Genomic DNA, 27,333 nt, shown 5'->3' on the forward strand with positions numbered 1-27,333 from the left:
AATTATTTCTTTCAGCTTTCATTTCTTTCATCACATTCCCAGTAGGTCACGCCCTGACCATAGAGAGCCCTTGGTTCTCTATGGTGTTAAGGTCAGAGTGTGACTGGGGGGCTATTCCAGTTTTCATATTTCCAGGTTGGTGTGCTTGATATGGTTCCCAATTAGAGGCAGCTGGTTATTGTTGTCTCTAATTGGGGATCATATTTAGGTAGCCTTTTTTCCACCTGTGTTTTGTGGGATATTGTTTTGAGTTAGTGCATGTTGCACCCCTGTAGTCACGGTTCGTTGTTTGTCTCGTTCATTCTTTGTTTTGTTGTGTGGTTCACTTACTTTAAATAAAAAAAGATATGGAACCCAGATCACGCTGCAAGTGGTCCGAGTATGTTCCAACGAACGTGACAAATACACTCAATTAGTATTTGGTGGCATTGCCTTTAAATTGTTTTACTTGAGTCAAACGTTTCGGGTAGCCTTCCACAAGCTTCCCACAATATGTTGGGTGAATTTTGGCCCATTCCTCCATGACAGAGCTGGTGTAACTGGGTCAGGTTTGTTGGCCTCGTTGCTCGCACACGCTTTTTCACAAATCTTCTATGGGATTGAGTTCAGGGCTTTGTGATGGCCACTCCAATACCTTGACTTTGTTGTCCTTAAGCCATTTTGCCACAACTTTGGAAGTATGCTTGTGGTCATTGTCCATTTGGAAGACCCATTTGCGACAAATCTTTAACTTCCCGACTGATGTCTTGAGATGTTGCTTCAATATATCCACATAAGTTTCCTCCCTCATAATGCCAACTATTTTGTGAAGTGCACCAGTCTCTCCTGAAGCAAAGCACCCCCACAACATGATGCTGCCACCCCCGTGCTTCACAGCTTGCAAGCATTCCCCTTTTTCCTCCAAACATAACGATGATCATTATGGCCAAACAGTTCTATATTTGTTTCATCAGACCAGAGGACATTTCTCCAACAAGTACGATCTTTGTCCCCATGTGCAGTTGCAAACCGTAGTCTGTCTTTTGTTATGTTGGTTTTGGAGCAGTGGCTTCTTCCTTGTTGAGTGGCCTTTCAGGTTATGTCGATATAGGACTCGTTTTACTGTGGATATAAATACTTTTGTACCTGTTTCCTCCAGCATCTTCACAAGGTCCTTTGCTGTTGTTCTGGGATTGATTTGCACTTTTCACACCAAAGTACGTTCATCTCTAGGAGACAGAACGCGTCTCCTTCCTGAGCGGTATGACAGCTGCGTGGTCCCATAGTGTTTATACTTGCGTACTATTGTTTGTACAGATGAACGTGGTACCTTCAGGTGTTTGGAAATTTCTCCCAAGGATGAACCAGACTTGTGGAGGTCTACAATTTGTTTTCTGATGTCTTGGCTGATTTCTTTTGATTTTCCCATGATGTCAAGCAAGGAGGCACAGAGTTTGAAGGTGGGCCTTGAAATACATCCACAGGTACACCTCCAATTGGCTCAAATTATGTCAATTATCATATCAGAAGCTTCTAGCCATGACGTCATTTTCATGAATTTTCCAATATGTTTAAAGGCACAGTCAACTTAGTGTATGTAAACTTCTGACCCACTGGAATTGTGATACAGTGAATTATAAGTGAAATAATCTGTCTCTAAACAATTGTTGAAAAAAATGACACAAAGTAAATGTCCTAACCGACTTTCCAAAACTAAAGTTTGTTAACAAGAAATTTGTGGAGAGGTTGAAAAACTAGTTTTAATGACTCCAACCTAAGTGTATGTAAACTTCCGACTTCAACTGTAATTACCATGAAGTGCTTAGCTATAAATGTTATAAATGTTTCATGAATGAGATAATTTATTTGACTTTACTTTGACTACATGTGTGCATTATAGACCAGTACGACCAACTTAACTGTGATGTGGAGGGCTGTTAATGAGTTATGTGTAACGGCGTTCTTCTTTAGTTGAAAGAGAGTCGGACCGAAATGCAGCGTGTAAGTTACTCATGTTTAATAGTGAAGACAAACGAACGAACTATACATGAACAACTAATAAATACAAAACAACAAACAGAACGCGAAATCAATTACAGCCTGACTGGTGCACACTACACAGAGACAGGAACAATCACCCACGAAATGCAAAGCGAAACCAGGCTACCTAAATACGGTTCCCAATCAGAGACAACGAGAATCACCTGACTCTGATTGAGAACCGCCTCAGGCAGCCAAACCTATAAACACACACACCCCTAATCAGCTACAATCCCAACTACTACAAAACCCCAATATGAAAATACAATACAATAACCCATGTCACACCCTGGTCTAACCAAATATATAACGAAAACACAAAATACAATGACCAAGGCATGACATTATGACCCTCAACTACACGATTTGATCCGTAAAATTGACCCTGAGTATTCAACCCTGTGGGAATCATCATGCACCATTGACCTTAGTGAGAAGAAGGATCAGGTGGGGGAAATGGGGCTGGTACAGGCTAACTTATATATCAGCATGATTTTCAAAATGTGGTTTGGCCTTTTGGCATATTCAGTAATACTGGTGTGGCCATAATGACAACAGCCATAATGACACTACGGTGTCATTGCAATAATACATCTATTAAGATACACAAATATGAGCTTTTGCATGACATAAATGTGCTATACATATGCTATGGATATATTTAATTAACCTAATGCGGATCATAACAGATCAGCTTCTGGTATTTCTGAAACAACCCCTTTGTCTCTTTTTCTCTCCTCTCGTCTTTAAACCTGTTATAACACGTTCATGAAATGCTTAAAGATGTGTAATAAATGCGTTATGATATGGAGAGAAAAAGTTAATCGTGACCAATAACTGAGGATGGATCCACAAAACTAACCTAAATGACAGAGCATGCATCTTGTTTGCAATAAGGCACTAAGGTAATGCTGCAAAGAATGTGGCAAAGAAATTAACTTTTTGTCCTGAATACAAAGTGGTATGTTTGGGGCAAATCCAACAGATCCCTGAGTACCACGCCTTAAAATTTCAAGAATGGTGGTGGCTGCATCATGTTATCGGTGTGCCTGTCATCGCAAAGGATTAGGGAGTTTTTTTTTAGGATAAAAAGGAATAGAACTAAGCACAGGCAAAATCCTAGAGGAAAATCTGTTTCAGTCTGCTTTCCAACAGATACTGGGAGACAATTGTACCTTTCAGCAGGACAATAACCTAAAACACAAGGCCAAATGCACACTGGAGTTGCTTACCAAGATGCCAATGAATGTCCCTCAATGGCCTAGCTAAAATTTTGACTTAAATCGCTGGCTGTTTAGCAATGATCAACAACTTGACAGAGCTTGAAGAACATTAAAAATACTAATGGGATGTTTTTTTTTACAATCCAGGTGTGCAAAACTCTGAGATTACCCAGAAAGAATCTTCCACTTTGACATGAGTATTTTTTTGTAGATCACTGACATATAATTACAATTAAATCCATTTTAATTCCACTTTGTAACACAACAAAATGTGATGTGTGGGGCGGCAGGGTAGCCTAGTGGTTAGAGCGTTGGACTACTAACCGAAAGGTTGCAAGTTTGAATCCCCGAGCTGACAAGGTACAAATCTGTCGTTCTGCCCCTGAACATGCAGTTAACCCACTGTTCCTAGGCCGTCATTGAAAATAAGAATTTGTTCTTAACTGACTTGTCTAGTAAAATAAAGGTAAAATAAAAATAAAAAATAAAAATACTTTCTGAAGGCACAGTACATTTAGCACAGGCCAGAATTCACAGTGCATCTCATTGGCTTACAATCACATCAACTTTGAAATAATGTATTTCTGGACAGTATATGATTTGAGGGTTTATTGGGAAAATGACTGATTGAGATGTTGGTGAAACAAAAACATAACAGAAAAACATAATTCAGTAAAAACTGTCATGTAGTAAGTCAAAATACGATCACAGGTTTTTACAGTATTCTCCAAAGTACATAGTACTAAGGAGGACTTCTCAAGGCAAGGATTAAGACAAGTGTAGAACGTAATCAGGTAATGGTAAGATCAAGGTTTGGCCCCACCCCACTGTTTGATATGAATGAAGATGAACCGCTGATCTTGATCTTTCCCACATTGAGCCCCAGTCAAACAGTTAAAGGGGAATAAACCCCTCTAACCCATTGTTAAATTGTCTGTCAGAGTGCTCACCTCTCTCACTCAGGGAGAGCAAGATAGCGCTACAACTATGTTATGCAGCTCCCCACTCACTGCAGCGCTAGATAGAACTTTGTGGAATAACACAAATCTACAGAGAGAATATACTAAATTCGGGAAGCCCAATCAATTGTGAGAAATGTCTTAAACATTTTCTGTGATCAATTTGGGTAGCAGATTCATCCTTTGACCTTTTCTGAGATCTCTGCCAAGCAAGGATGAAAGGAGCCAACCTGATCCCGCCTCCCACTTTTAACCATGCAACCCCATTGGACATGATTCCACCTGCCAATTAACATTGCCCATCTTCCATCTCTGACTGTAGGCAACATCAATTGTTGCATGTGTGATCAGATCATTACGGCAAAATATATATACAAATATATATACTAAAATGAGAGGGAAAGACTCGTGAGTGTGCAACATAACGTCCACTTCATTGGATGACACATATGGGCTATACGGCTCATTTATGGAAGAAATGTTTTATTAAATTGTAACTTCACTACAGCAGCTAGCTGAAAGTAAACCTATCCATGTAAAATAATTTCCGTTGCAGATATAATAGATAGCCTAGGCACTGATGCATGCATCTTTCGAAATGTGATGTATGCTCACTTTCAAACTTTTCATTGGGGTAGATCAAATATGCTATTATTACATTTATTATTAGCCCACATTTACATTTTCTGAATCGGTAGACTATTAACAATGATTTACTAAATGATGCAAGTGATTTGCCTTGAGCGAGCAAGAGAACGTAATTCTGTAGGCTCATTTTATAAAATGAAAAAGTATTCTTGTATGTTTTCACCCTGGAAGGATTCGAGCCTGGTTAAAAAACCTTATAGCCTACTGCGCAATATATTACAAAATACACCAGCAACATCATTTAGGAGATAAAGGTTGTGAGAACAGTGTTTCTGATCAGATCAACTATTATCTTCTAATGTATTTGCGTGGCTATGCCATCTTTAGAGCACAGCATTTTCTGCTTGGTTTACAGAGCATTGAACATGAGACATTATATAGGCTACCACCTAGGTCTGATGACGCTTCTGACAATAAAGGTGTGTTTTGTTGGGTTATGTGCTAAAGTCTGATGCAGGCTATTTTGAAAATTGCCAGTGTTTGGTGTTTATGAGGAGTCCCCTTGTGCGTGTGTTGCTGCTTGAGCAGTAACCTTCACGAATCTTGTATGATCACTGTTAACTAAAGTTGATTATTTTCATGTTATTCATCAAAGTTCTATCTAGCGCTGCAGTGAGTGAGCAGCTGCATAACCTGGTGACGTAGCTCTTGCTCTAGCTCTACCTCACTGTCTCTGACTGAGAAAGGTGAACACTTTGACAGACAGTCCAACAATGAGTCAGAGGGGTTCCGTTATTCCCCTTCAAGGGCCCTTTTCCAGTTCTCTGACAAACACTCTGAAGATCAGAAGTGTCTGCTTTGAAGTTGTAACACTTTGGCTGGGCAAGCCCCACATCTGTCTGTTGATGTAACAAGTGGTTCTGACCTACTACTCCAAACCATTTTAGTAACAGCTTTTCAGTACTTTCATTCCCTCTAATTTTAAGAAAGGAGAAAAAAACTTAATAAAATGGAAAAAGAGACAGTGTAGGAAAACGCATGAAATGCTCAACGTGGCGTTAGCGAGTACCCGTACAGTAAGCACATTATCACTATCATGCAGTCCATTCACACACAAACACACACGCACATGCTCACACACGAACACACTGCTGTACGTCAGTCCTAGAGTTTCCCAGTGGAAAAGGCCCCTTCCTGAAACTGAGGGATGAAGCTCTTGAAGTATGCTCTGTGGAGAAAGATAGACAGATAGAGAGAGCGAGAAAGAGAGCAATAAAAGTCATTTAGACAGATACAGATTTACTGGAAGTGCACCAGTACTTATCTGACCATAAAAGCAAAGCACCGGTTTGCTCTTTCAGCAATAGAATACTGACTTTCCTTGGAGACCGGCGATATAAACAAAGACAATGACGTATCTATTCCATGTAACCATCAACTTTGGGACAAAACCTCTGCTTTTATAGTTAAGCACTCCTGTTCTGTGCAAAGTAAGCATGGTCAGCTGGAGATCAGCAATTAAACCACAAACAGGGTTAACTGGTTCATGTTAAAAAAAATAAAAAAGGTAGAGTTGGATAAAGTAGGGAGAGCCATACATTTATAGATCATATCTATTTTGCATACAAATCTTCACCACGGTGTGCGTAGTGATATGCCTTTTCGATTAAAGCGATTAGGTGGTCGTACTGTTATTGTGATTGTTAGTGCGACAGGTTTTTTTCTTTCTCATTATTATCCCAGATTAGTTAGATTGAGATAAAATGTATTTGGCGAGGGAGTGCTGGTCCAAAGATGGCAGCAGGTTCAACAGCTTTGCAAGTTTCTTGCTAACTAGTCGTTTACAAAGGCCTTAACAAATTAATTAGATTTTTATCATTATCATCCTGTATTATAGATAATTATACACTAAAGTGTACGAGACTTTAGGAAACAGACTGACCAGGTGAATCTAGGTAAAAGCTATGATCCCTTATTGGTGTCAATTGTTAAATCCACTTCAATCAGTGTAGCTGAAGGGGAGGAGACAGGTTAAATAAGGATTTTTAAGCCTTGAGACAATTGAGACATAGATTGTGTATCTTTGCAATTCAAATGGACATGGGCATGACAAAAGTTCCTTTGAACGGGGTATGGTAGTAGGTGCCAGGCACAACGGTTTGAGTGTGTCAACAACTGCAACATTGCTGGGTTTTTTACACTCAACAGTTTCCCTTGGGTATCAAGAATGGTTCACCACCCAAAGGACATCCAGGCAACTTGACACAACTGTGGAATGCGAGTCAACATGGGCCAGCATCCCTGTGGAACGCTTTTGGCACCTTGTAGACGCCCTGACGAATTGAGGCTGTCCTGAGGGCAAAAGTGGGTGCAACTCAATATTAGGAAGTCGTTCCTAATGTAAAAGTGCACTCAGTGTAAGTCATTATTGTATGGTATAGTGGGTCATACTGGTCATTGTTGTCCAGTATGCTACGGGGTTAACAAAGCATCCCCTAGATACAGATCTAGGATCAGCTTCCCCTCCCTCAATCCTAACCATTAGTGGGGGGGATGCAAGACTGACTGTCTTACTTGGCTCGCTTGGCCATCTCGTTGCCGTCCCAGCGGGGGCTGTAAGGGTAGGACTTCTGCACCTGCGAGTACAGCTGCCCACTGTTGGTGAAGTGGTACACAGACTGGAAAGTCAGAGTGGGCTGGTCCCGCGGGAAGTACAGAGGGAGGTCCACTGGAGGAGGAGAGGGGAGAAGGGGAGAGACATAGGGGAGAGAAAGAGAGAGAGATAGTGAGAAAGAGGTGATGTGGGGATCAATATAGGAAAGAAGTGTGTGTGTGTGTTTGTGTGGAACTCACCATGGACAAGGAAACAGAAGTCTTTCCACATGAGGAGAAGAGTGAGCTTGGTGAATCCCTCTGCATCGTACTCCACCACCCCCCTGCAACAAGCATGCACGCACACACACGCATGCACAGCTTTCTTATATAGACACTGTAATGTGTCCACATGCCCCATACTAATCAAATACAATGCCACAAATGTGCTTGCTAAGAAGAAAGTAGCACTGCCTATACATTCTCCTAACTTAATGGGTAAAGCTTTTTAATTTTATTATATATATATATATATTATTAACCTAAACAACTTCTCAGCAAAGCAGAGCCCTCTACAAATGCAGGGGCTTTCCAACACTGAAGAAGGCTCTGCGTTGCTGAAACGTTGGTTAGGTTTACCCATTAAATTGGTGGGAGCAACATTCCCTGTAAATATTTTCGGTACTGAGCAAATTTGAGGTCTGCTGAGTACAAACTTGAACGTTGTCAAAATTCTGTGCAACTTCCAGCACGCGATTACTGTGAACAGAGGCTGTACCTGCTTAAAGTTACAGCTTTAACAATGGCAATGTATGCTACTGTGGCTATTTTATCATAATGTAGGTCTTCCAAAGTGGACAACCATCAGAATCAACGAAGCAAATGTATTTTATAACATTTTAACATGGAAATAGCTGTTCTATCATTCAGTCTACAGTAGCAGCCAATGTGTGGTGTTAAATTTAGGCCTACATTCCCTGAGACACGCAGAGCTTGACATCAACCTGTTTATCCACCTTCAGACAAGGAAGTGACTGAAGAATGTTGTTGTTTTGTTTGATGCAAGAAAAAAATTCACATTATTATTCCCATACCATTATTACAGAGAATCAGACAAATTATGCTACCCTCTGCCTATCGCTACTTAGCTTATTCAAGCCTGTCTCAAAATACAATGCTGCCCCTTTAAGACAAAAAAAAGCTATTTACCAGACGCGCTTTTAAAAGATGTCTCGAAATGTTTATGTTTTGTGCCCTTGTAGGAAGCAATCACTCCCCTATCGCTGACTACAAATGATCTATAACTGGGCTAATAACTCACTAACTAGCAAAGGATATTAACAAAATGTGCACACGTGGCTACATGCAGCTCTCACTTTGATCTGAAAACAAGTGCATCCGCATCTACTCACGACCGATTCATGCTGTAAACACAGTCCAGTTCAAAGTAAATAGCACCGATCCATAAATGCCACAGATCCATATACGGCAATAGAGTACGGGCTGAGTTGTGCATGTCAATGCAATAGAATCATACTCCGATGTGTTCTGACTACAACAAAATCTCTTGTACAGTTAATTTTGTTTCAGTATGTTACATTGAAAGTGGCTAATATTGCGTTGATTTAACCACAATTGCCACAGTAAAGGGAAATGTTGATAGTGTTAACAGGGAAAACTCTAGAACAGTGGTCACCAACGTTTTCTGAGTCAAGATCAAATGCAAACCGATATCTACTGCTCAGATCTTTTTTAAATATGATTTAAAAAACGTAAGCCTAACCAATTAAAAGCAGTACTGTAACAATGAGGTTTGTGCAGTAAGCTATAGGCCCAAAACATTATCACAGCATAATGGCTGTGGTTATATGATCACACCGGTAATAGATGCGTTGTTGTATTACTTGTGAAGGACAGCTGAGTGAGCATACATTTCAATAATTTGCTTTTTATTTTACTGGGCTGATGGTGCCTGCATCTAATGATCAGTGTCAGCAGAGGGAGAGAGCAGAAGTCTGAGGGTCTGCCTCAACATCCCTCTGCTCTCCCTTTCCTCCACTGACACTGACCAAAAAGGGACACTCGTCTTCCAGCTGATGGGGAAACTCGAGTCGCACCGTATTATTATTTCTGAATTATTCCTTGATATTAAAATAGACCCAAGAAGTTAAAAATAACAACAACGCAAGCCTATAGATACACTTTCCTTCTCATTCATTACGGCTGCAGTGCTTGTTGTAGCGCTGAGTGGAAATAAGAAGAATGCGCGTTTTGTGGCTTATAAAAGTGTTGAATACAAAGTGTTGACAGTGCGCAGTAAGAACTTCAGCATGAACTCACTCATAAAAACAGCATCCCTTTGCTGCATTTGCTGGCAGTCTCTCTCTTGTCATGGTTTTAAACATTTTGAAATCTCACAGTAACTTTCTTTTGTCTGCTACTTGACACGGTCATCTGAGCCATCCGTTTTGCCAGCGGTAGGCCTACAGCGCACTTGATTTGTTCTCTGGGCCAGCCGAGAAGGTAGGATTTGTACCTTCAGACACATGAAATGTGTGGCAACAGTTGGCTTACTCGGCGTGCAGGGCAGCTGAATCGTCAGTGGTGGAAAAGGTACACAATTGTCATATTTGAGTTAAAGTCAAAGATACCTTAATATAAACTGCCTCAAGTAAAAGTCACCCAGTAAAATACTACTTGAGTAAGTCTAAAAGTATTTGGTTTTAAATATATTTAAGTATCAAAATTAACAGTATAAATAATTTCAAATTCCTTAAAAAAATTAATTATAAAAATCTTTCAAAGATAAAAATCCAAATAACTTCACAGATCTTTATCGTAAAGAGTTTAAACACGGTTTCCCATGCTTGTTCAATGAACCATAAACAATTAAATGAACATGCACCTGTTAAACGGTCGTTAAGACACTAACACCTTACAGACGGTAGGCAAATAAGGTCACAGTTATGAAAACTTAGGACACTAAAAGAGGCCTTTCTACTGACTCTGAAAAACACCAAAATTAAGATGCCCAGTGTCTCTGCTCATCTGCGTGAATATGCCTTAAGCATGCTGCAAGAAGGCATGAGGACTGCAGATGTGGCCAGTGCAATACATTGCAATGTCCGTACTGTGAGACGCCTAAGACAGCACAAAAGGGAGACAGGACAGACAGCTGATCGTCCTCGCAGTGGCAGACCACGTTTAACAACACCTGCACAGGATCGGTACATCTGAACATCACACCTGCGGGACAGGTTACACTAGTAACGCACAACATCAGTGCTCAGACTGTCCACAATAGGCTGAGAGAGGCTGGACTGAGGAACTGTAGGCCTGTTGTAAGGCAGGTCCTCACCAGACATCACCGGCAACCACGTCGCCTATGGGCACAAACCCACCGTCGCTGGACCAGACAGGACATACAGTGAGGAGAACAAGTATGACACACTGCAGATTTTGCAGGTTTTCCTACTTACAAAGCATATAGAGGTCTGTAATTTGTATCATAGGTACACTTCAACTGTGAGAGACAGAATCTAAAACAAAAATCCAGAAAATCACATTGTATGATTTTTAAGTAATTAATTTGCATTTTATTGCATGACATAAGTATTTGATCACCTTCCAACCAGTAAGTATTCCGGCTCTCACAGACCTGTTAGTTTTTCTTTAAGAAGCCCTCATGTTCTCCACTCATTACCTGTATTAACTGCACCTGTCAATCACCCTCGGTCTGGGGCTCCATGCAAGATCTCACCTCGTGGGGCATCAATGATCATGAGGAAGGTGAGGGATCAGCCCAGAACTACACGGCAGGACCTGGTCAATGACCTGAAGAGAGCTGGGACCACAGTCTCAAAGAAAACCATTAGTAACATACTCCGCCGTCATGGATTAAAATCCTGCAGCGCACGAATGGTCCCCCTGCTCAAGCCAGCGCATGTCCAGGCCCGTCTGAAGTTTGCCAATGACCATCTGGATGATCCAGATGAGGAATGGGAGAAGGTCATGTGGTCTAATGAGATAAAAATAGAGCTTTTTGGTCTAAACTCCACTCGACGTGTTTGGAGGAAGAAGAAGGATGAGTACAACCCCAAGAACACCATCCCAACCGTGAAGCATGGAGGTGGAAACATAATTCTTTGGGGATGCTTTTCTGCAAAGGGGACAGGGCGACTGCACCGTATTGAGGGGAGGATGGATGGGGCCATGTATCGCGAGATCTTGGCCAACAACCTCCGTCCCTCAGTAAGAGCATTGAAGATGGGTCGTAGCTTGGTCTTCCAGTATGACAACGACCCGAAACACACAGCCAGTACAACTAAGGAGTGGCTCCATAAGAAGCTTCTCAAGGTCCTGGAGTGGCCTAGCCAGTCTCCAGACCTGAACCCAATAGAAAATCATTGGAGGGAGCTGAAAGTCCGTATTGCCCAGCGACAGCCACGAAACCTGAAGGATCTGGAGAAGTTCTGTATGGAGGAGTGGGCCAAAATCCCTGCTGCAGTGTGTGCAAACCTGGTCAAGAACTACAGGAAACGTATGATCTCTGTAATTGCAAAAAAAGGTTTCTGTACCAAATATTAAATTCTGCTTTTCTGATGTATCAAATACTTATGTCATGCAATAAAATGCTAATTAATTACTTAAAAATCATACAAGTTGAAATGTAACTATGATAAAAATTACAGACCTCTACATGCTTTGTAAGTAGGAAAACCTGCAAAATCGGCAGTGTCTCAAATACTTGTTCTCCCCACTGTATGTGATATTTCTGTTTTTTTCTCACATACATGGGTGCACACATATACCGCAGACTCACTTTCCAAAGTGACTGAGAAAGGCAGCAATGTACTCTCTCCTCTTGTGGTAGCCTTGAATGACATACTGCACCTGAGGAGGGAGGGAGGGAGATAAATTAATACCTACTTGATTACCAGTCAAATACCAGCTGAAACAGAACTGTACAATACTAAAACGTAACTTTTGGGGTTGGCATCTTGAAAAGTTAAGTCAACCTAATAAACAGAAAATAACATGCTTTTTATTTTTCATTTTTTCAAAGATCTTCATTGTAAAGGGTTTAAACACTGTTTCCCATGCTTGTTCAATGAACCATAAACAATTAATTAACATGCACCTGTAGAACGGTCATTAAGACACTAACAGGTTACAGACGGTAGGTAATTAAGGTCACAGTGATGAAAACTTAAGACACTAAAATAAGCCTTTCTACGGACTCTGAAAAACACCAAAAGAAAGATGCCCAGGGTCCCTGCTCATCTGCGTGAACGTGCCTTAGACATGCTGCAAAGAGGTATGAGGATTGCAGATGTGGCCAGGGCAATACATTGCAATGTCTGTACTGTAAGACGGCGCTACAGGACGGACAGTTGATCGTTCTCGCAGTGGCAGACCCCATCTGCACAGGATGGGTACATCCGAACATCACACCTGCGGGACAGGTACAGGATGGCAACAACAACTGCCCGAGTTATACCAGGAACGCACAATCCCTTCATCAGTGCTCAGACTGTCCGCAATAGGCTAAGCGAGGCTGGACTGAGGACTTGTAGGCCTGATGTAAGGCAGGTCCTCACCAGACATCACCGGCAACAATGTCGCCTATGGGCACAAACCCACCGTCGCTGGACCAGACAGGACTGGAAAAAAGTGCTCTTCACTGACGATACGCAGTTTAGTCTCACCAGGGGTGATGATCGGATTCGCGATTATCATCAAAGGAATGAGCATCACACCGAGGCCTGTACTCTGGAGCGGGATTGATTTGGAGGTTGAGGGTCCGTCATGGTCTAGTGTGGTGTGTCACAGCATCATCGGACTGAGCTTGTTGTCATTGCAGGCAATCTCAACGATGTGCGTTACAGGGAAGACATCCTCCTCTCTCATGTGGTACCCTTCCTGCAGGCTCATCCTGACATGACCCTCCAGCATGACAATGCCACCAGCCATACTGCTTGTTCTGTGCGTGATTTCCTGCAATACAGGAATGTCAGTGTTCTGCCATGGCCAGCGAAGAGCCTGGATCTCAATCCCATTGAACACGTCTGGGACCTGTTGGATCGGAGGGTGAGGGCTAGGGCCATTCCCACCAGAAATGTCAGGAACTTGCAGGTGCCTTGGTGGAAGAGTGGGGTAACATCTCACAGCAAGAACTGTCAAATCAGGTGCAGTTCATGAGGAGGAGACTGTTACTTTTGATTTTGACCTCCCCTTTGTTCAGGGACACATTATTCCATTTCTGTTAGTCATGTCTGTGGAACTTGTTCAGTTTGTCTCAGTTGTTGAATCTTGTGTTCATACAAATATTTACACATGTTAAGTTTGCTTAAAAAAACGCAGTTGACAGTGAGAGGACGTTTCTTTATTTGCTGAGTTTATATCATGCCTGCTTTAAGTCTGGTTTTGGGGTGGGGGGTTGATTTGGTAGGGGATCCATGTGTGTTCTGTTCTGTCTTATCTGTATAATCATAAAAAATATTGGCCCCCGTTTTCAATACTTGTGTATGTGCACCCTCACCTTGCAAAGTTAACAGCCTTTTTATAAAATGGTTTATGAGATTGGAGAACACATTGGGAGGATCTTCAAACCATTCCTCCGTATAGAATCTTACCAGATCCTTGATATCCTTCGGTGCGCTTATGGACTGCCCTCTTTCATTCAAACCAGGTTTTCAATGGGGTTTTAATCCAGAGATGGCCATGCAAAATGTTGATTCTGTGGTCAATTGACAATTTCTTTGTGGATTTTGATGTGTGCTTGGGGTCATTGTCTTGCTGGAAGAGTTCAGCCTCATGGCAGAGGCGATCACATTTTCAGCAAACATTTAATGGTACTTAGTAGAGTTCATGATGCCGTTAACCTTAAGAAGGGCCCCAGGACCAGTGTAAGCAAAACAGCCACCATATTTTACAGTAGGTATGGAGTTATTTTCTGCATTTGCATCCTCCTTTCAACGCCTAACTCACCGTGGTATACGTGGCCAAAGGCCTCTATTTTTGTCTCATATAATCATAGCACCCGATTCCAATCCAAGTGCCAATACCGTTTAGCAAACTCCAGGCATTTACATTTGTTGGCTGCTCACAATAAAAGCTTTTTTTCTGTCAACCCTTCCAACGAGCCAATTGGCATAGAGGTTAGCGTCTAATTGTAGATTTGGAGACCTCTAGATTCGACCAAGTTCTGTAATTCTCCAACTGTGGCCCCTTGGAATTTTCTTTGCCTTCCCAAACCATCTTCCTCACTGTACGTGGGGACAAGATACACTTGAGTAGTTTATATAGGATGGCTTCTGTCAAACTATCAAAAAAATTGTGTGATTTATGAGGGGGGCGAGACTTACGCCTAGGATTTGAATATCACACCCATGTGATTTCACACCAGGATGTGAGTATCACACCCACTGTTCTGAGTAGCTGGGGCTTCACACTAGGATGTAAATATCACACCCACTGTTCTGAGTGACTTTGTAGGTACTTACAGTTCAAACCATGTTGCATGTCCAAGACTCACAGTTGAAGACACCTTCCTGAGTTATTGGAGTGATTATGGCTTGTTTTTAAGCCTAAAACTAAAAAAAAACATACCATTTCTTGTGATGATACTTAACCTCTAAAAGTCTAAGCCTTTGGAGAGGGGGTGGGAGGTGGGGTTCTACTAAGCTAACATATGGATCACTTAGCTATTTGATTTAGAATTTTAGGACCCCTGTATGTATCAACAAAAACAACATGTAAAAACTATTTGATAAAATATTGAATTTGGCCTTTACTACTTATAGCCCATAGAAATGTATTGAATAACACATTCATAAATGTAAAACAGACAGTCAAAAAATAAATCCTAAGGAATAAGGTTTTGAAGTGTCTGTCCTATATCTAGGCAATATATGAAAGCTCAGGAAATATTTTTGTTTCTTGGACACATATTTAACCTCCATTATTATTGGCATAAAACTACCTTCATACTTCCATTCATTTTTTAAACTGGTACCGGGTTACGTTCATACGAATCCTGAGCCATTTATGGGGTTTCGTAGATCAGAACGGAGAACACCATTGTGTTCGTGAGAATCTCATCTTTCCATAGAGTTATATTAGTAGGCCAAACGGTTCGGACGCTACACATCGGTGGTACTGACTTTAGACGAGTCCCTTGAGGCTTGTGGGGGATCAAAGAGCGAAACAGAGAACAACCTCGTGTTTGTGAGTGTCTCATCTTTCCAGAGTGGTCATTTTGGTGTGAAGGCAAAACCGTTCGGGCGCAACAGACGTTTTCGTGAGAAGACTGATTTTCAGGACGTCTCATGGTCTGACAAACACCACTGTAGCCCATGCAACAACAAAAAAAAGATTTCTCTAGGTGCCACTGACAGATTTTGAAGGGGATTTAAAAAAATGATGTTACTTAGATTGACAGGCGCATCAATCGACTCTTAAGGATTACATTTATTTCCACATGCAGTGTGTCTGCATCACTGTGTATGTGGACCTGGTGTGAGAGGCTTGTTGTGATCCTGGGGGTAGTGTATTGGGCTATATGTAAGACAAAATACTTTTTATCAAGTAGAGTCCTTGGTCAAATGTGGGACAAAGATGTGTTTTGCTCTTGATCAGGGATAATGTATTAGGCTATTTGGTGACCCAAAGGTCTATTGTGACTTTGATCAAGTTTGTGGGGTGGAGAGAAGGGCGGTTTTGCATGTGGAAACTGTTTTGAGTGGGATGTGTGTTTTGGGGGTCCGGGTTGAAATCCAACATTGTAATCAAACTGGTTGGAGGTAGGTTTAAGCTTCGTTGAGCATTCACACCAGGCCCAGTGGGGTATCAACAAGCAGTTGTTTGGACTTTCAATTATTTTTTTTACAATTATGTGGAACATTTTCACAACACTTAGCACACAAATCTAATCAGATCATCAAAATGGCTCATGTATCAAAACTTTAACCACATTTCAATTGACTAAGTACCTCAAACATTGTGACACTGTACATGAGTTTTATGATATGGAAATGTGAAGTTCACATTTGGATTCACGAAATACAGGAGGGTAAAATCTGCATAAACATTGTTGATTCGCTGTCCCCCCAAGACAAGACAGCCCCTCTCTATACCTTTTGTAATTGGGGGGTGGTTTGTCTGGACTTGTAACTGTAGCCTGGTTTTGAGCAGAGTGAATATGTATCCAAATTGAAAGACTGATTTGGTGCGGTGAACAAGTGATTTTTTTTTGTACTCAGTCATTCGAAAATGTGCTTAGAGATTTGAAACATGAGCCACTTCGATGATCTGATTTGATTTATGTGCTTAGAGTTGTGAAAATGTTCCACTAAAGCGATTTAAAAAAATAAAAAATAAAGTATAACTTCCAAGGCTCAGTGAAGTCCAGACAACTGCTTATTGATTCTCCACTGGGCCAGATTTGAATGCACTGGAAGGCCCAAGACTACCCCCAACCAGTTTTTTAGGCATGCAAACAAGCCATTACCACTCCAAAAACTCAGGAAACTTGTCTCCAACTGTGAATCTTGGAAATGTACCTTTTCCAAACAGAATTAAATTAACCCTGCATATTTTAAATTCACAGCTCGTGTTATTAATAAAACAACTATTTGAAGCAACTAAACCATTTTAGAGTTGAACTGTCCAGACCCACATCACCAGCCCCTGCCACACTAATACACACAAACCCCTCTCCTGACGAGCCCATCACAACTCCAAACATTCTCACTGGTTATTAAGGAAATTGGACAATGGGGTATAGTTGTCATGCTCAAACATGGAACCTCCATTCTAACTAAACCATCACATCAATCCCCACGTCACCATAGGCCCCAATACAATAGCCCCTTGATCAACACAGTCTCTGTCACCCCACCAACACCTTTCACAACATGTCTGCACAGACACTAGGACCCTTCTTCACATTCACAATACTGTCATCAGATCAGTGGGGTGTGTTTGCATAAAACACACAGTAAAAATAAATAACAAGGGTGTCATTCACATCCTGATGTGAAAGCACTGGCCACTCAGAACAATGGAGGGAATATTTAGGTGCCTTATTGCTATTATAGACTGGTTATCGCGTTGCGTCCTGGGTAAGAACAGCCCTTAGCCGTGGTATATTGGCCATATATCACAATCCCTGAGGTGCCCTATTGCTAATATAAACTAGTTACCAATATAATTAGAGAAGTAAAAATAAATGTTTTGTCATTCCCGTGGAATACGGTCTGATATACCACGGCTGTCGGCCAATCAGTATTTAGGGCTCGAACCACACAGTTTATAATTACATACAGCACGTGGATGTGATATTTACATCCTGGGTGAGATATTAAAATCTTAGGCGGAAGTCCCGCCTCCTCATCAATCACAATATTTGATTGATTGACATAAGCCGTCCTATATAAACTACTACCTTGCGTCCTCTACCAGGCAAGTTTATCACTGTTCCAGTGGTTTTAAACTTTTAAATGTTTGCCCTAATAGTGGTAAGTGGCATATTATGGAAGCAATTTTTTGTACCCATTGCCTGATTTATGAAGGTCAACAACCATTTGTCTCTTTTCATTTGAGAGTTCTTTGTCTTTCCCATGGTGATGGATTGCAAATGGATTTTGCATGTTTATACCCAGTGAAACAAGAAGCCATGGAAGGCCACAATACAGTTCCTGAAGCTGAGATTTACCTAAGTAGAATGTTAATGCAGATAAAATGTATTTATTTTATTTATTAAAATCTTTAGTGGGGCCAATAACTTTAACTTAACTTAATAACTTATCTTGTTGAGAATTTATTTTATTTCTTGTAAAACAAAATCTCTTTCTCTGAGTAATTGTATTAGTATAAAATTAAATTAAAAACATATTTAGCATACAATATAGCTCAGTATTTGTAATTTATTTTATACAGTCTTTGCTCATCTTCATCAAGTGTGCCAATAAGGTGCATACGGAAAGAATACAAACCCCTTAACTTTTTCCACATTACATTACAGCCTTATTGTAAAATAGTTTAAACAGTTTTTTCCCCTCATCAATCTACACACAATACCCCATAATGACAAAGCAAAAAAAATAAAACATTCAGACCCTTTATTCAGTACTTTCATGAAACATCTTTGGCAGGGATTACAGCCTCGGGTGATCTTGGGTATGACACTACAAGCTTGGCATACCTGTAATTCTTCTCTGCAGATCCTCTCAAGCTCTGTCAGCTTGGATGGGAGCGTCACTACACAACTATTTTCTGGTCTTTCCAGAGATGTTTGATCAGGTTCGGGCTCTGGCTGGGCCACCCAAGGACATTCAGAGACTTGTCCCGAAGCCAATCTTGCGTTGTCTTGGCTGTGTACTTAGGGTTGTTGTCTTGTTGGAAGGTAAACCTTCGCCCTAGTCTGATGTTCTAAGCGCTCTGGAGTAGGTTATCATCTTGTACTTTGCTCCGTTCATCTTTCCCTCCATCCTGAATAGTCTCCCAGTCCATGCCGCTGAAAAACATCCCCTCCAGACGCTTGGCATTCAGGCCAAAGAGCACAATCTTAGTTTCATCAGACCAGCAAATCTTGTTTCTCATGGTCAGAATCCTTTAGGTGCCTTCTGGCAAACTCCAAGCGGGCTGTCATGTGCCTTTTACTGATGAGTGGCTTCCATTTGGCCACTCTACCATAAAGGCCTGGTTGGTGGAGTGCTGCAGAGATGGTTGTCATTTTGGAAGGTTCTCCCATCTCCACAGAGGAACTCTGTCAGAGTGACCATCGAGTTCTTGGTCACCTCTCTGACCAAAGCCGTTCTCCCCCAATTGCTCAGTTTGGCCGGACGGCCAAATTTCTTCCATTTAAGAATGATGGAGACACTGTATTCTTGGGGAACTTCAATGCTGCAGAAATGCTTTGCTACCCTTCTCCAGATCTGTGCCTCAACACAATCCCGTCTCAGAACTCTACAGACAATTCCTTCGACCTCATGGCTTGGTTTTTGCTCTGACATGCACTGTCAGCAGTGGGACCTTATATAGACAGGTGTGTGCCTTTCCAAATCATGTCCAATCAAGTTGTAGAAACATCTCAGGGATGATCAATGGAAACAGGATGCACCAGAGCTCAATTTTGAGTCTCATAGCAAAGGGTCTGAACACTGAATACGTAAATATTTTTATATTTTTAATAGCTTTGCAAAAATGTCCAAAAACCTGTGTTTTTGCTTTGTCATTATGGGGTATTGTGTGTAGACTGATGAGGATTAATATATATCTTTTCCATTTTAGAATAAGGCTGTAACGTAAAAATGTGGGAAAAGGGAAGGGTTCTGAATACTTTCCGAAGGCACTGTAACTGTGAGTTATATTTCTGATGGTAGGGGGTAGGGGGAGAGAGAATGGCAACTGGTTGGAATAATGTAATTTACGCAAAAAGTTGTGCCTCACAGGCTGTGATGGTGGTGTGCCACTGATTGCCTGTTAAAAAAACAATACAGGTTCAAAATAATGTGAAACCTAGACTCATTGCACACTGCTTCCATACTTGTGTTATTTGAGTGTGTATTGTGTGCTTGTGTTGGTTATGTGCGGGTGTTCATTAATGGGAAAGGCAGATACAGCATGATGCAGATAATATTTTAGTGAATATTTCACTAAAGTTGAACAAAAACATATACAGGTAGGAGCAGATCAACATATTATTTTGGGGCAGTGTTAACTCATTCGTGACCTTTGATATAACCATTGTTCTATGGACATGATCTACGATTAACACACACACACACACACACAGGGACGCTCCAGGCACGGTCGACTATTGACCGTCAAGAAAATACTCAGGGGCGACACCCCTAGTGGCCGGAGACTTTAATGCAGGGAAACAAATCCATTTTATCTAATTTCTGCCAGCATGTTAAATCAGCATGTAAAATGTGCAACCAGAGGAAGAAAAACTGTAGACCACCTTTACTCCACACACAGAGGCACGTACAAGTGCATTGATGACGTGATGACGTTGTCCCCACAGTGATCGTACGTACATACCCCAACCAGAAGCCATGGATTACAGGCAACATTCGCTGCCGCTTGCAAGGGTAGAGCTGCCGCTTTCAAGGAGTGGAACTCTAACCAGGGAGCTAATAATAAATCCTGCTATGCCCTATGACAAACCATCAAACAGGCAAAGCGTCAATACAGGGCTAAGATTGAATCGTACTACACCGGCTCCAACGCTCATCGGATGTGGTAGGGCTTGCAAACTTCCGGACTACAAAGGGAAGCACAGCCACGAGCTCCCCAGTGACATGAGCCTACCACACGAGCTAAATAACATCTATGGTCGCTTCGAGGCAAGCAACAACGAAGCATGAATGAGTGCATCAGCTGTTCTGGACGACTGTGTGATCTCAACCCCATAGAAAATCTTTGGAGGGAGTTGAAAGTCAGTGTTGCCCAGCAACAGCCCCAATACATCCCGGCTCTAGAGGAGATCTGCATGGAGGAATGGGCCAAAATACCAGCAACAGTGTGTGAAAACCTTGTGAAGACTTACAGAAAACGTTTGACCTCTGTCATTGCCAACAAAGGGTATATAAACAAAGTATTGAGATAAACTTTTGTTATTGACCAAATACTTATTTTCCACCATAATCTGCAAATAAATTAATTAAAAATCCTACAATGTGATTTTCTGGATTTTTTCTCTCTCATTTTGTCTGTCATAGTTGAAGTGTACCTATGATGAAAATTACAGGCCTCTCATCTTTTTAAGTGGGAGAACTTAAACAATTTGTGGCTGACTAAATACTTTTTTCCCCCACTGTATGTAGTACATCTAGTGCAGATTGACAAGAGGTAATGCAGGTAAACAGGTAAAAGGTACAGGTAAAAGGTAAAACATTTTTTTTTTGAGGGGGGGTAATTATCTTTATATTCAATTTGTTTTTAAAAGAGTTTATATAGACAAACAAACAAAGTGCAGCACACATACCAGGTACAATAAAATGAATAAGGACACAGAAAAACATTATAAAAAAGGGCAGTTATGAAATAAAAATAAATAAAAACATAACAATTATGGGGCATTTATGGGAGGTTTTCCACGTACAGTTGAAGTCGGAAGTTTACATACCGTGCTTCTACACCTGCATTGCTTGCTGTTTGGGGTTTTAGGCTGGGTTTCTGTACAGCACTTTGAGATATCAGCTTATATACGAAGGGCTATATAAATACATTTGATTTGACTTAGGTTGGAGTCATTAAAACTAGTTTTTCAACCATTCCATAAATTTCTTGTTAACAAACTATAGTTTTGGCAATTCGGTTAGGACATCTACTTCCGCATGACACAAGTAATTTTTCCAACAATTGTTTACAGACAATTATTTCACTTATAATTCACTGTATCACAATTCCAATGTGTCAGAAGCTTACATACACTAAGTTGACTGTGCCTTTATACAGCATGGAAAATTCCAGAATATTAACCTCTTGAAACTCCCCATCCCGGATCCGGGATTGTGACTAAGCCTCAGGCTCATTAGCATAACGCAACGTTAACGATTTCTGAAAATCGCAAATAAAATTAAAATAATGCATTTGCTCTCAAGCTTAGCCTTTTCTTAACAACACTGTCATCTCAGATTTTCAAAATATGCTTTTGAACCATAGAAATTGACTAATTTGTGTAAGAGTATGCAAAGCTAGCATAGCATTTTGTGTAGCATGTAGCACGCAACATTTTCACAAAAGCCAGATAAATACCAAATAAATAAAATCATTTACCTTTGAAGAGCTTCTGATGTTTTCAATGAGGAGACTCCCAGCCACATACCAGATGCGCAGTGTTTCCTGAAAGCGTCTGTGTGTAGGAGAAATCGTTCCGTTTTCTACATTGCGCCTGGCTACCGAAACGAACCGAAAATGCAGTCACCTACAACGTGAAACTTTTTCCGGATTAACTACATAATATCGACCGAAACATGGCAAACGTTGTTTGGAATCAATCCTCAAGGTGTTTTTTCACATATCTCTTCATTGACATGCAGTTCGTGGAAGCTTGCTTTCTCTCTGTGCCCCATGGAAAAATACTGGCAGGTGACTTTTGCGCACCAATTTCGGCGCAGGACACCGGGCGGACACATGGTAAATGTGGTCTCTTATGGTCAATCTTCCAACGATCTGCCTACAAATACGTCACAATGCTGCAGACACCTTGGGGAAACGACAGAAAGGGCAGACTCATTCCTCTTGCGTTCACAGCCATATAAGGAGATCATGAAAGACAGAGCCTCAAAAATCCTTGTCATTTCCTGGATGCCAAGTCATCTTGGTTTTGCCTGAAGCTCACGTTAAAGGGCACGCACAGAGAAGATATTTGTATTTCTGGACACGTCAGAGTGTTTTCTTTCGAACAGTAGCAATAATATGCATAGTCGAGCATCTTTTTGTGACAAAATATCTTGTTTAAAACGGGAACGTTTTTCTTCCAAAAATGAAATAGCGCCACCATAAGTGTAAGAGGTTAAGCCATGCTTTAGAAGCTTCTGATAATTGACATCATTTGAGTCAATTGGAGGTGTACCTGTGGATGTATTTCAAGGCCTACCTCCAAACTCAATGCCTCTTTGCTTGAAATCATGGGAAAATCAAAAGAAATCAGCCAAGACCTCAGAAAAAAACATTGTAGACCTCCACAAGTCTGGTTCATCCTTGGGAGCAATTTCCAAATGCCTAAAAGTACCATATTCATCTGTACAAACAATAGTACGCAAGTATAATCACCATGGAACCACGCAGCCGTCATGAGACGCGTTCTGTCTCCTCGAGATGAACGTACTTTGGTGTGAAAAGTGCAAATCAATCCCAGAACAACAGCAAAGGACCTTGTGAAGATTCTGGAGGAAACAGGTACAAAGGTATCTATATCCACAGTAAAACGAGTCCTAAATCAACATAACCGGAAAGGCCGCTCAGCAAGGAAGAAGCCACTGCTCCAAAACCGCCATAAAAAGGCCAGACTACGGTTTGCAACTGCACATGGGGGACAAAGACCATACTTTTTGGAGAAATGTCCTCTGGTCTGATGAAAAAAAATAGAACTGTTTGGCATAATGACCATCGTTATGTTTGGAGGAAAAAGGGGGAGGCTTGCAAGCCGAAGAACACCATCCTAACTGTGAAGCACAGGGGTGGCAGCATCATGTTGTGGGGGTGCTTTGCTGCAGGAGGGACTGGTGTACTTCACAAAATAGATGGCATCGCAAATGGGTCTTCCAAATGGACAATGACCCCAAGCATACTTCCAAAGTTGTGGCAAAATGGCTTAAGGACACAAAAGTCAAGGTATAGGAGTGGCCATCACAAAGCCCTGACCTCAATCCTATAGAATATTTTTGGGCAGAACTGAAAAAGTGTGTGTGAGCAAGGAGACCTACAAACGTGACTCAGTTACACCAGCTCTGTCAGGAAGAATGGGACAAAATTCACCCAACTTATTTCGGGAAGCTTGTGGAAGGCTACTCGAAACGTTTGACCCAAGTTAAACAATTTAAAGGCAATGCTACCAAATACTAATTGAGTGTATGTAAACTTCTGACCCACTGGGAATGTGATGAAAGAAATAAAAGCTGAAATAAATAATTATCTCTATTATTTTTCTGACATTTCACATTCTTAAAATAAAGTGGCGATCCTAACTGACCTAAGTCAGGGAATTTTTACTAGGACTCAATGTCAGGAATTGTGAAAAACTGAGTTTAAATGTAGTTGGCTAAGGTGTATGTAAACATCCGACTTCAACTTTAGGACCACAAAGGTACATTTCTCTAGAGGCAGAATAGCAGAAGCCTGAGAAAGACACATCCTCGCAGATGGTACTTGAGGTGTGGGCCACAATAACAATATACAATAAACAAGGGTATTGAACAGACGTTCAGACTCAGGTTCAAAACAACTTAACAATCAAATTAGAATAAATATAAATTTGGTGAAAGAGCAAATTGTCTACCCAAGATCTTCCAGATGTGTAAATGAATTCTGCTATAGTACCAAAAAACATGCATGAAGGTGCCAGTATCTTCTACACATTTGAAACATAAATGTGATGCATTGAAAAACATTCTGTGAAGGTGGACAAGTGTAAAGTAGGTTCTATGAAAACATTTGAAATTGAGTTCTTGTACGCTTATGGAGGTGCATTTGGGGTTGACCTTTTTGCAGATAGAAGTCCAGTCTTCCTCACCTAATGCATGTTCAATGTCACTCTCCCAAACATGTCTCAATGCATCATAGGAGGCGGCACTTCTATTCAACAAAATATAATAAATCAGAGATTAAACCTCTCTGAACAGTAGGATTCGTAAATAGTTTTTCAACTTCAGTAATTTGAAAACGTAGTTTATCAACTTTCTTAGGACCCTCTATGAAGTGTCTAGGTTGTAGGTACTTAAAACATTTTATTTTTTATTTTTTTAAGTCAAAATAAATTTGTATCTGTTGGAATCATTTAAGAGTGTTCTGAGTAAATAAAGGCATAAGGTCAGCAATACCCTTTGTCTTCCAGCCCAGAAGTCCAATACTCCTCATTTGAGGGGGGGAGTCAGGATTAAGGGCAATCGGTGACCAGAGTGATAAATGGTCTGGAATCTGCAAGTATCTCCTCGCATCTTTCCACATACATTTATATTTAAGTCATTTGGCAGACGCTCTTATCCAGAGCGATTTACACCAAGCTAAGAGTGTATTATGGACTGTACACTTGTCAGAAAGGGCCTAGATCTTTTCACAGCTTTTAATAAAAGGTTTGATGACATGCTATTAATTCCATCCCAACCCAAAGTGAGTCACGTCTGTCTAGGCACCAACCAATCATGTGCTTGATCTGAGCAGACCAGTAATATAGTTGCATATTTGGCAGAGACGCTTCCTAAATCCTTAGGCCTAATTAGTTTGGTAAATGTGGTTCTAGGTTTCTTATTGTTCCAGATATATTTTGAGAAATTGGCATCATTTTCTGAATAGAGGACTCTGATAGATTGCAGGGAATATTTTGTAATAGATAATTTAGGCGTGGAAGGATATTCATCTTGACCACATTAATCCTGACACCAGGTCCCGTTTAAATCTTTGTGAGCAAAGTCATATAATTTGAAGTGAACAGGTCTTTAAGATTTGGAGTAATATATACAGTGGGGAGAACAAGTATTTGATAACCTACAAAATCGGCAGTCTTTCCTACTTACAAAGCATGTATAGGTCTGTAATTTGTATCATAGGTACTCTGTGAGAGATGGAATCTAAAACAAAAATCCAGAAAATCACATTGTATGATTTTTAAGTAATTAATTAGCATTTTATTGCATGACATAAGTATTTGATACATCAGAAAAGCAGAACTTAATATTTGGTACAGAAACCTTTGTTTGCAATTACAGAGATCATACATTTCCTGTAGTTCTTGACCAGGTTTGCACACACTGCAGCAGGGATTTTGGCCCACTCCTCCATACAGACTTTCTCCAGATCATTCAGGTTTCGGGGCTGTCGCTGGGCAATACGGACTTTCAGCTCCCTCCAAAGACTTTCTATTGGGTTCAGATCTGGAGACTGGCGAGGCCACTCCAGGACCTTGAGATGCTTCTTACGGAGCCACTCCTTAGTTGCCCTGGCTGTGTGTTTCGGGTCGTTGTCATACTGGAAGACCCAGCCACGACCTATCTTCAATGCTCTTACTGAGGGAAGGAGGTTGTTGGCCAAGATCTCGCGATACATGGCCCCATCCATCCTCCCCTCAATACGGTGCAGTCGTCCTGTCCCCTTTGCAGAAAAGCATCCCCAAAGAATGATGTTTCCACCTCCATGCTTCACGGTTGGGATGGTGTTCTTGGGGTTGTACTCATCCTTCTTCTTCCTCCAAACACGGCGAGTGGAGTTTAGACCAAAAAGCTCTACTTTTATCTCATCAGACCACATGACCTTCTCCCATTCCTCATCTGGATCATCCAGATGGTCATTGGCAAACTTCAGACGGGCCTGGACATGCACTGGCTTGAGCAGGGGGACCATTCGTGCGCTGCAGGATTTTAATCCATGACGGCATAGTGGTTAATGGTTTTCTAATGGTTTTCTTTGAGACTGTGGTCCCAGCTCTCTTCAGGTCATTGACCAGGTCCTGCCGTGTAGTTCTGGGCTGATCCCTCACCTTCCTCATAATCATTGATGCCCCACGAGGTGAGATCTTGCATGGAGCCCCAGACCGAGGGTGATTGACCGTCATCTTGAACTTCTTCCATTTTCTAATAATTGCGCCAACAGTTGTTGCCTTCTCACCAAGCTGATTGCCTATTGTCCTGGAGCCCACCCCAGCCTTGTGCAGGTCTACAATTTTATCCCTGATGTCCTTACACCCTTTCTGGTCTTGGCCATTGTGGAGAGTTTGGAGTCTGTTTGATTGAGTGTGTGGACAAGTGTCTTTTATACAGGTAACGAGTTCAAACAGGTGCAGTTAATACAGGTAATGTGTGGAGAACAGGAGGGCTTCTGAAAGAAACACTAACAGGTCTGTGAGAGCTGGAATTCTTACTGGTTGGTAGGTGATCAAATACTTATGTCATGCAATATAATGCAAATTAATTACTTAAAAATATTACAATGTGATTTTCTGGATTTTTGTTTTGGATTCCGTCTCTCACAGTTGAAGTGTACCTATGATACAAATTACAGACCTCTACATGCTTTGTATGTAGGAAAACCTGCAAAATCGGCAGTTTATCAAATACTTCTCCACACTGTATGCCCACGTATTTAAAGTATTTTTCAGTCAATTGGAATGGAGATATCGTTTCTAAGTTGATTGCCGAAGGGATATTCAAAGGTAAAGCCATGGATTTATCCACATACATTTTGTAACCATGGGTATGTGACAAATAACATTTGATTTGAACCTG

At 41.1% G+C, this 27,333-nt stretch overlaps 1 protein-coding gene across 1 annotated transcript in view; it reads right to left on the reverse strand.

Moving 5' to 3' along the window:
- Window positions 1-3,836: 3,836 nt before the first annotated feature.
- The window catches only part of babam2 (BRISC and BRCA1 A complex member 2), a 216,333-nt gene continuing 192,836 nt past the window's right edge, over window positions 3,837-27,333 (reverse strand). Inside the window, exons 9-12 of the mRNA XM_064954260.1 lie at window positions 12,204-12,274; window positions 7,643-7,725; window positions 7,364-7,517; window positions 3,837-6,017 (exon numbers count right to left, since the gene is read on the reverse strand). Of these exons, the coding sequence (XP_064810332.1) occupies window positions 5,954-6,017; window positions 7,364-7,517; window positions 7,643-7,725; window positions 12,204-12,274 (372 nt within the window). The 3' untranslated portion in view covers window positions 3,837-5,953. The remainder of the gene's footprint in view (window positions 6,018-7,363; window positions 7,518-7,642; window positions 7,726-12,203; window positions 12,275-27,333) is intronic.

Source organism: Oncorhynchus masou, chromosome 32, assembly GCF_036934945.1.
Source record: "Oncorhynchus masou masou isolate Uvic2021 chromosome 32, UVic_Omas_1.1, whole genome shotgun sequence".
Lineage (NCBI taxonomy): Eukaryota > Metazoa > Chordata > Actinopteri > Salmoniformes > Salmonidae > Oncorhynchus > Oncorhynchus masou.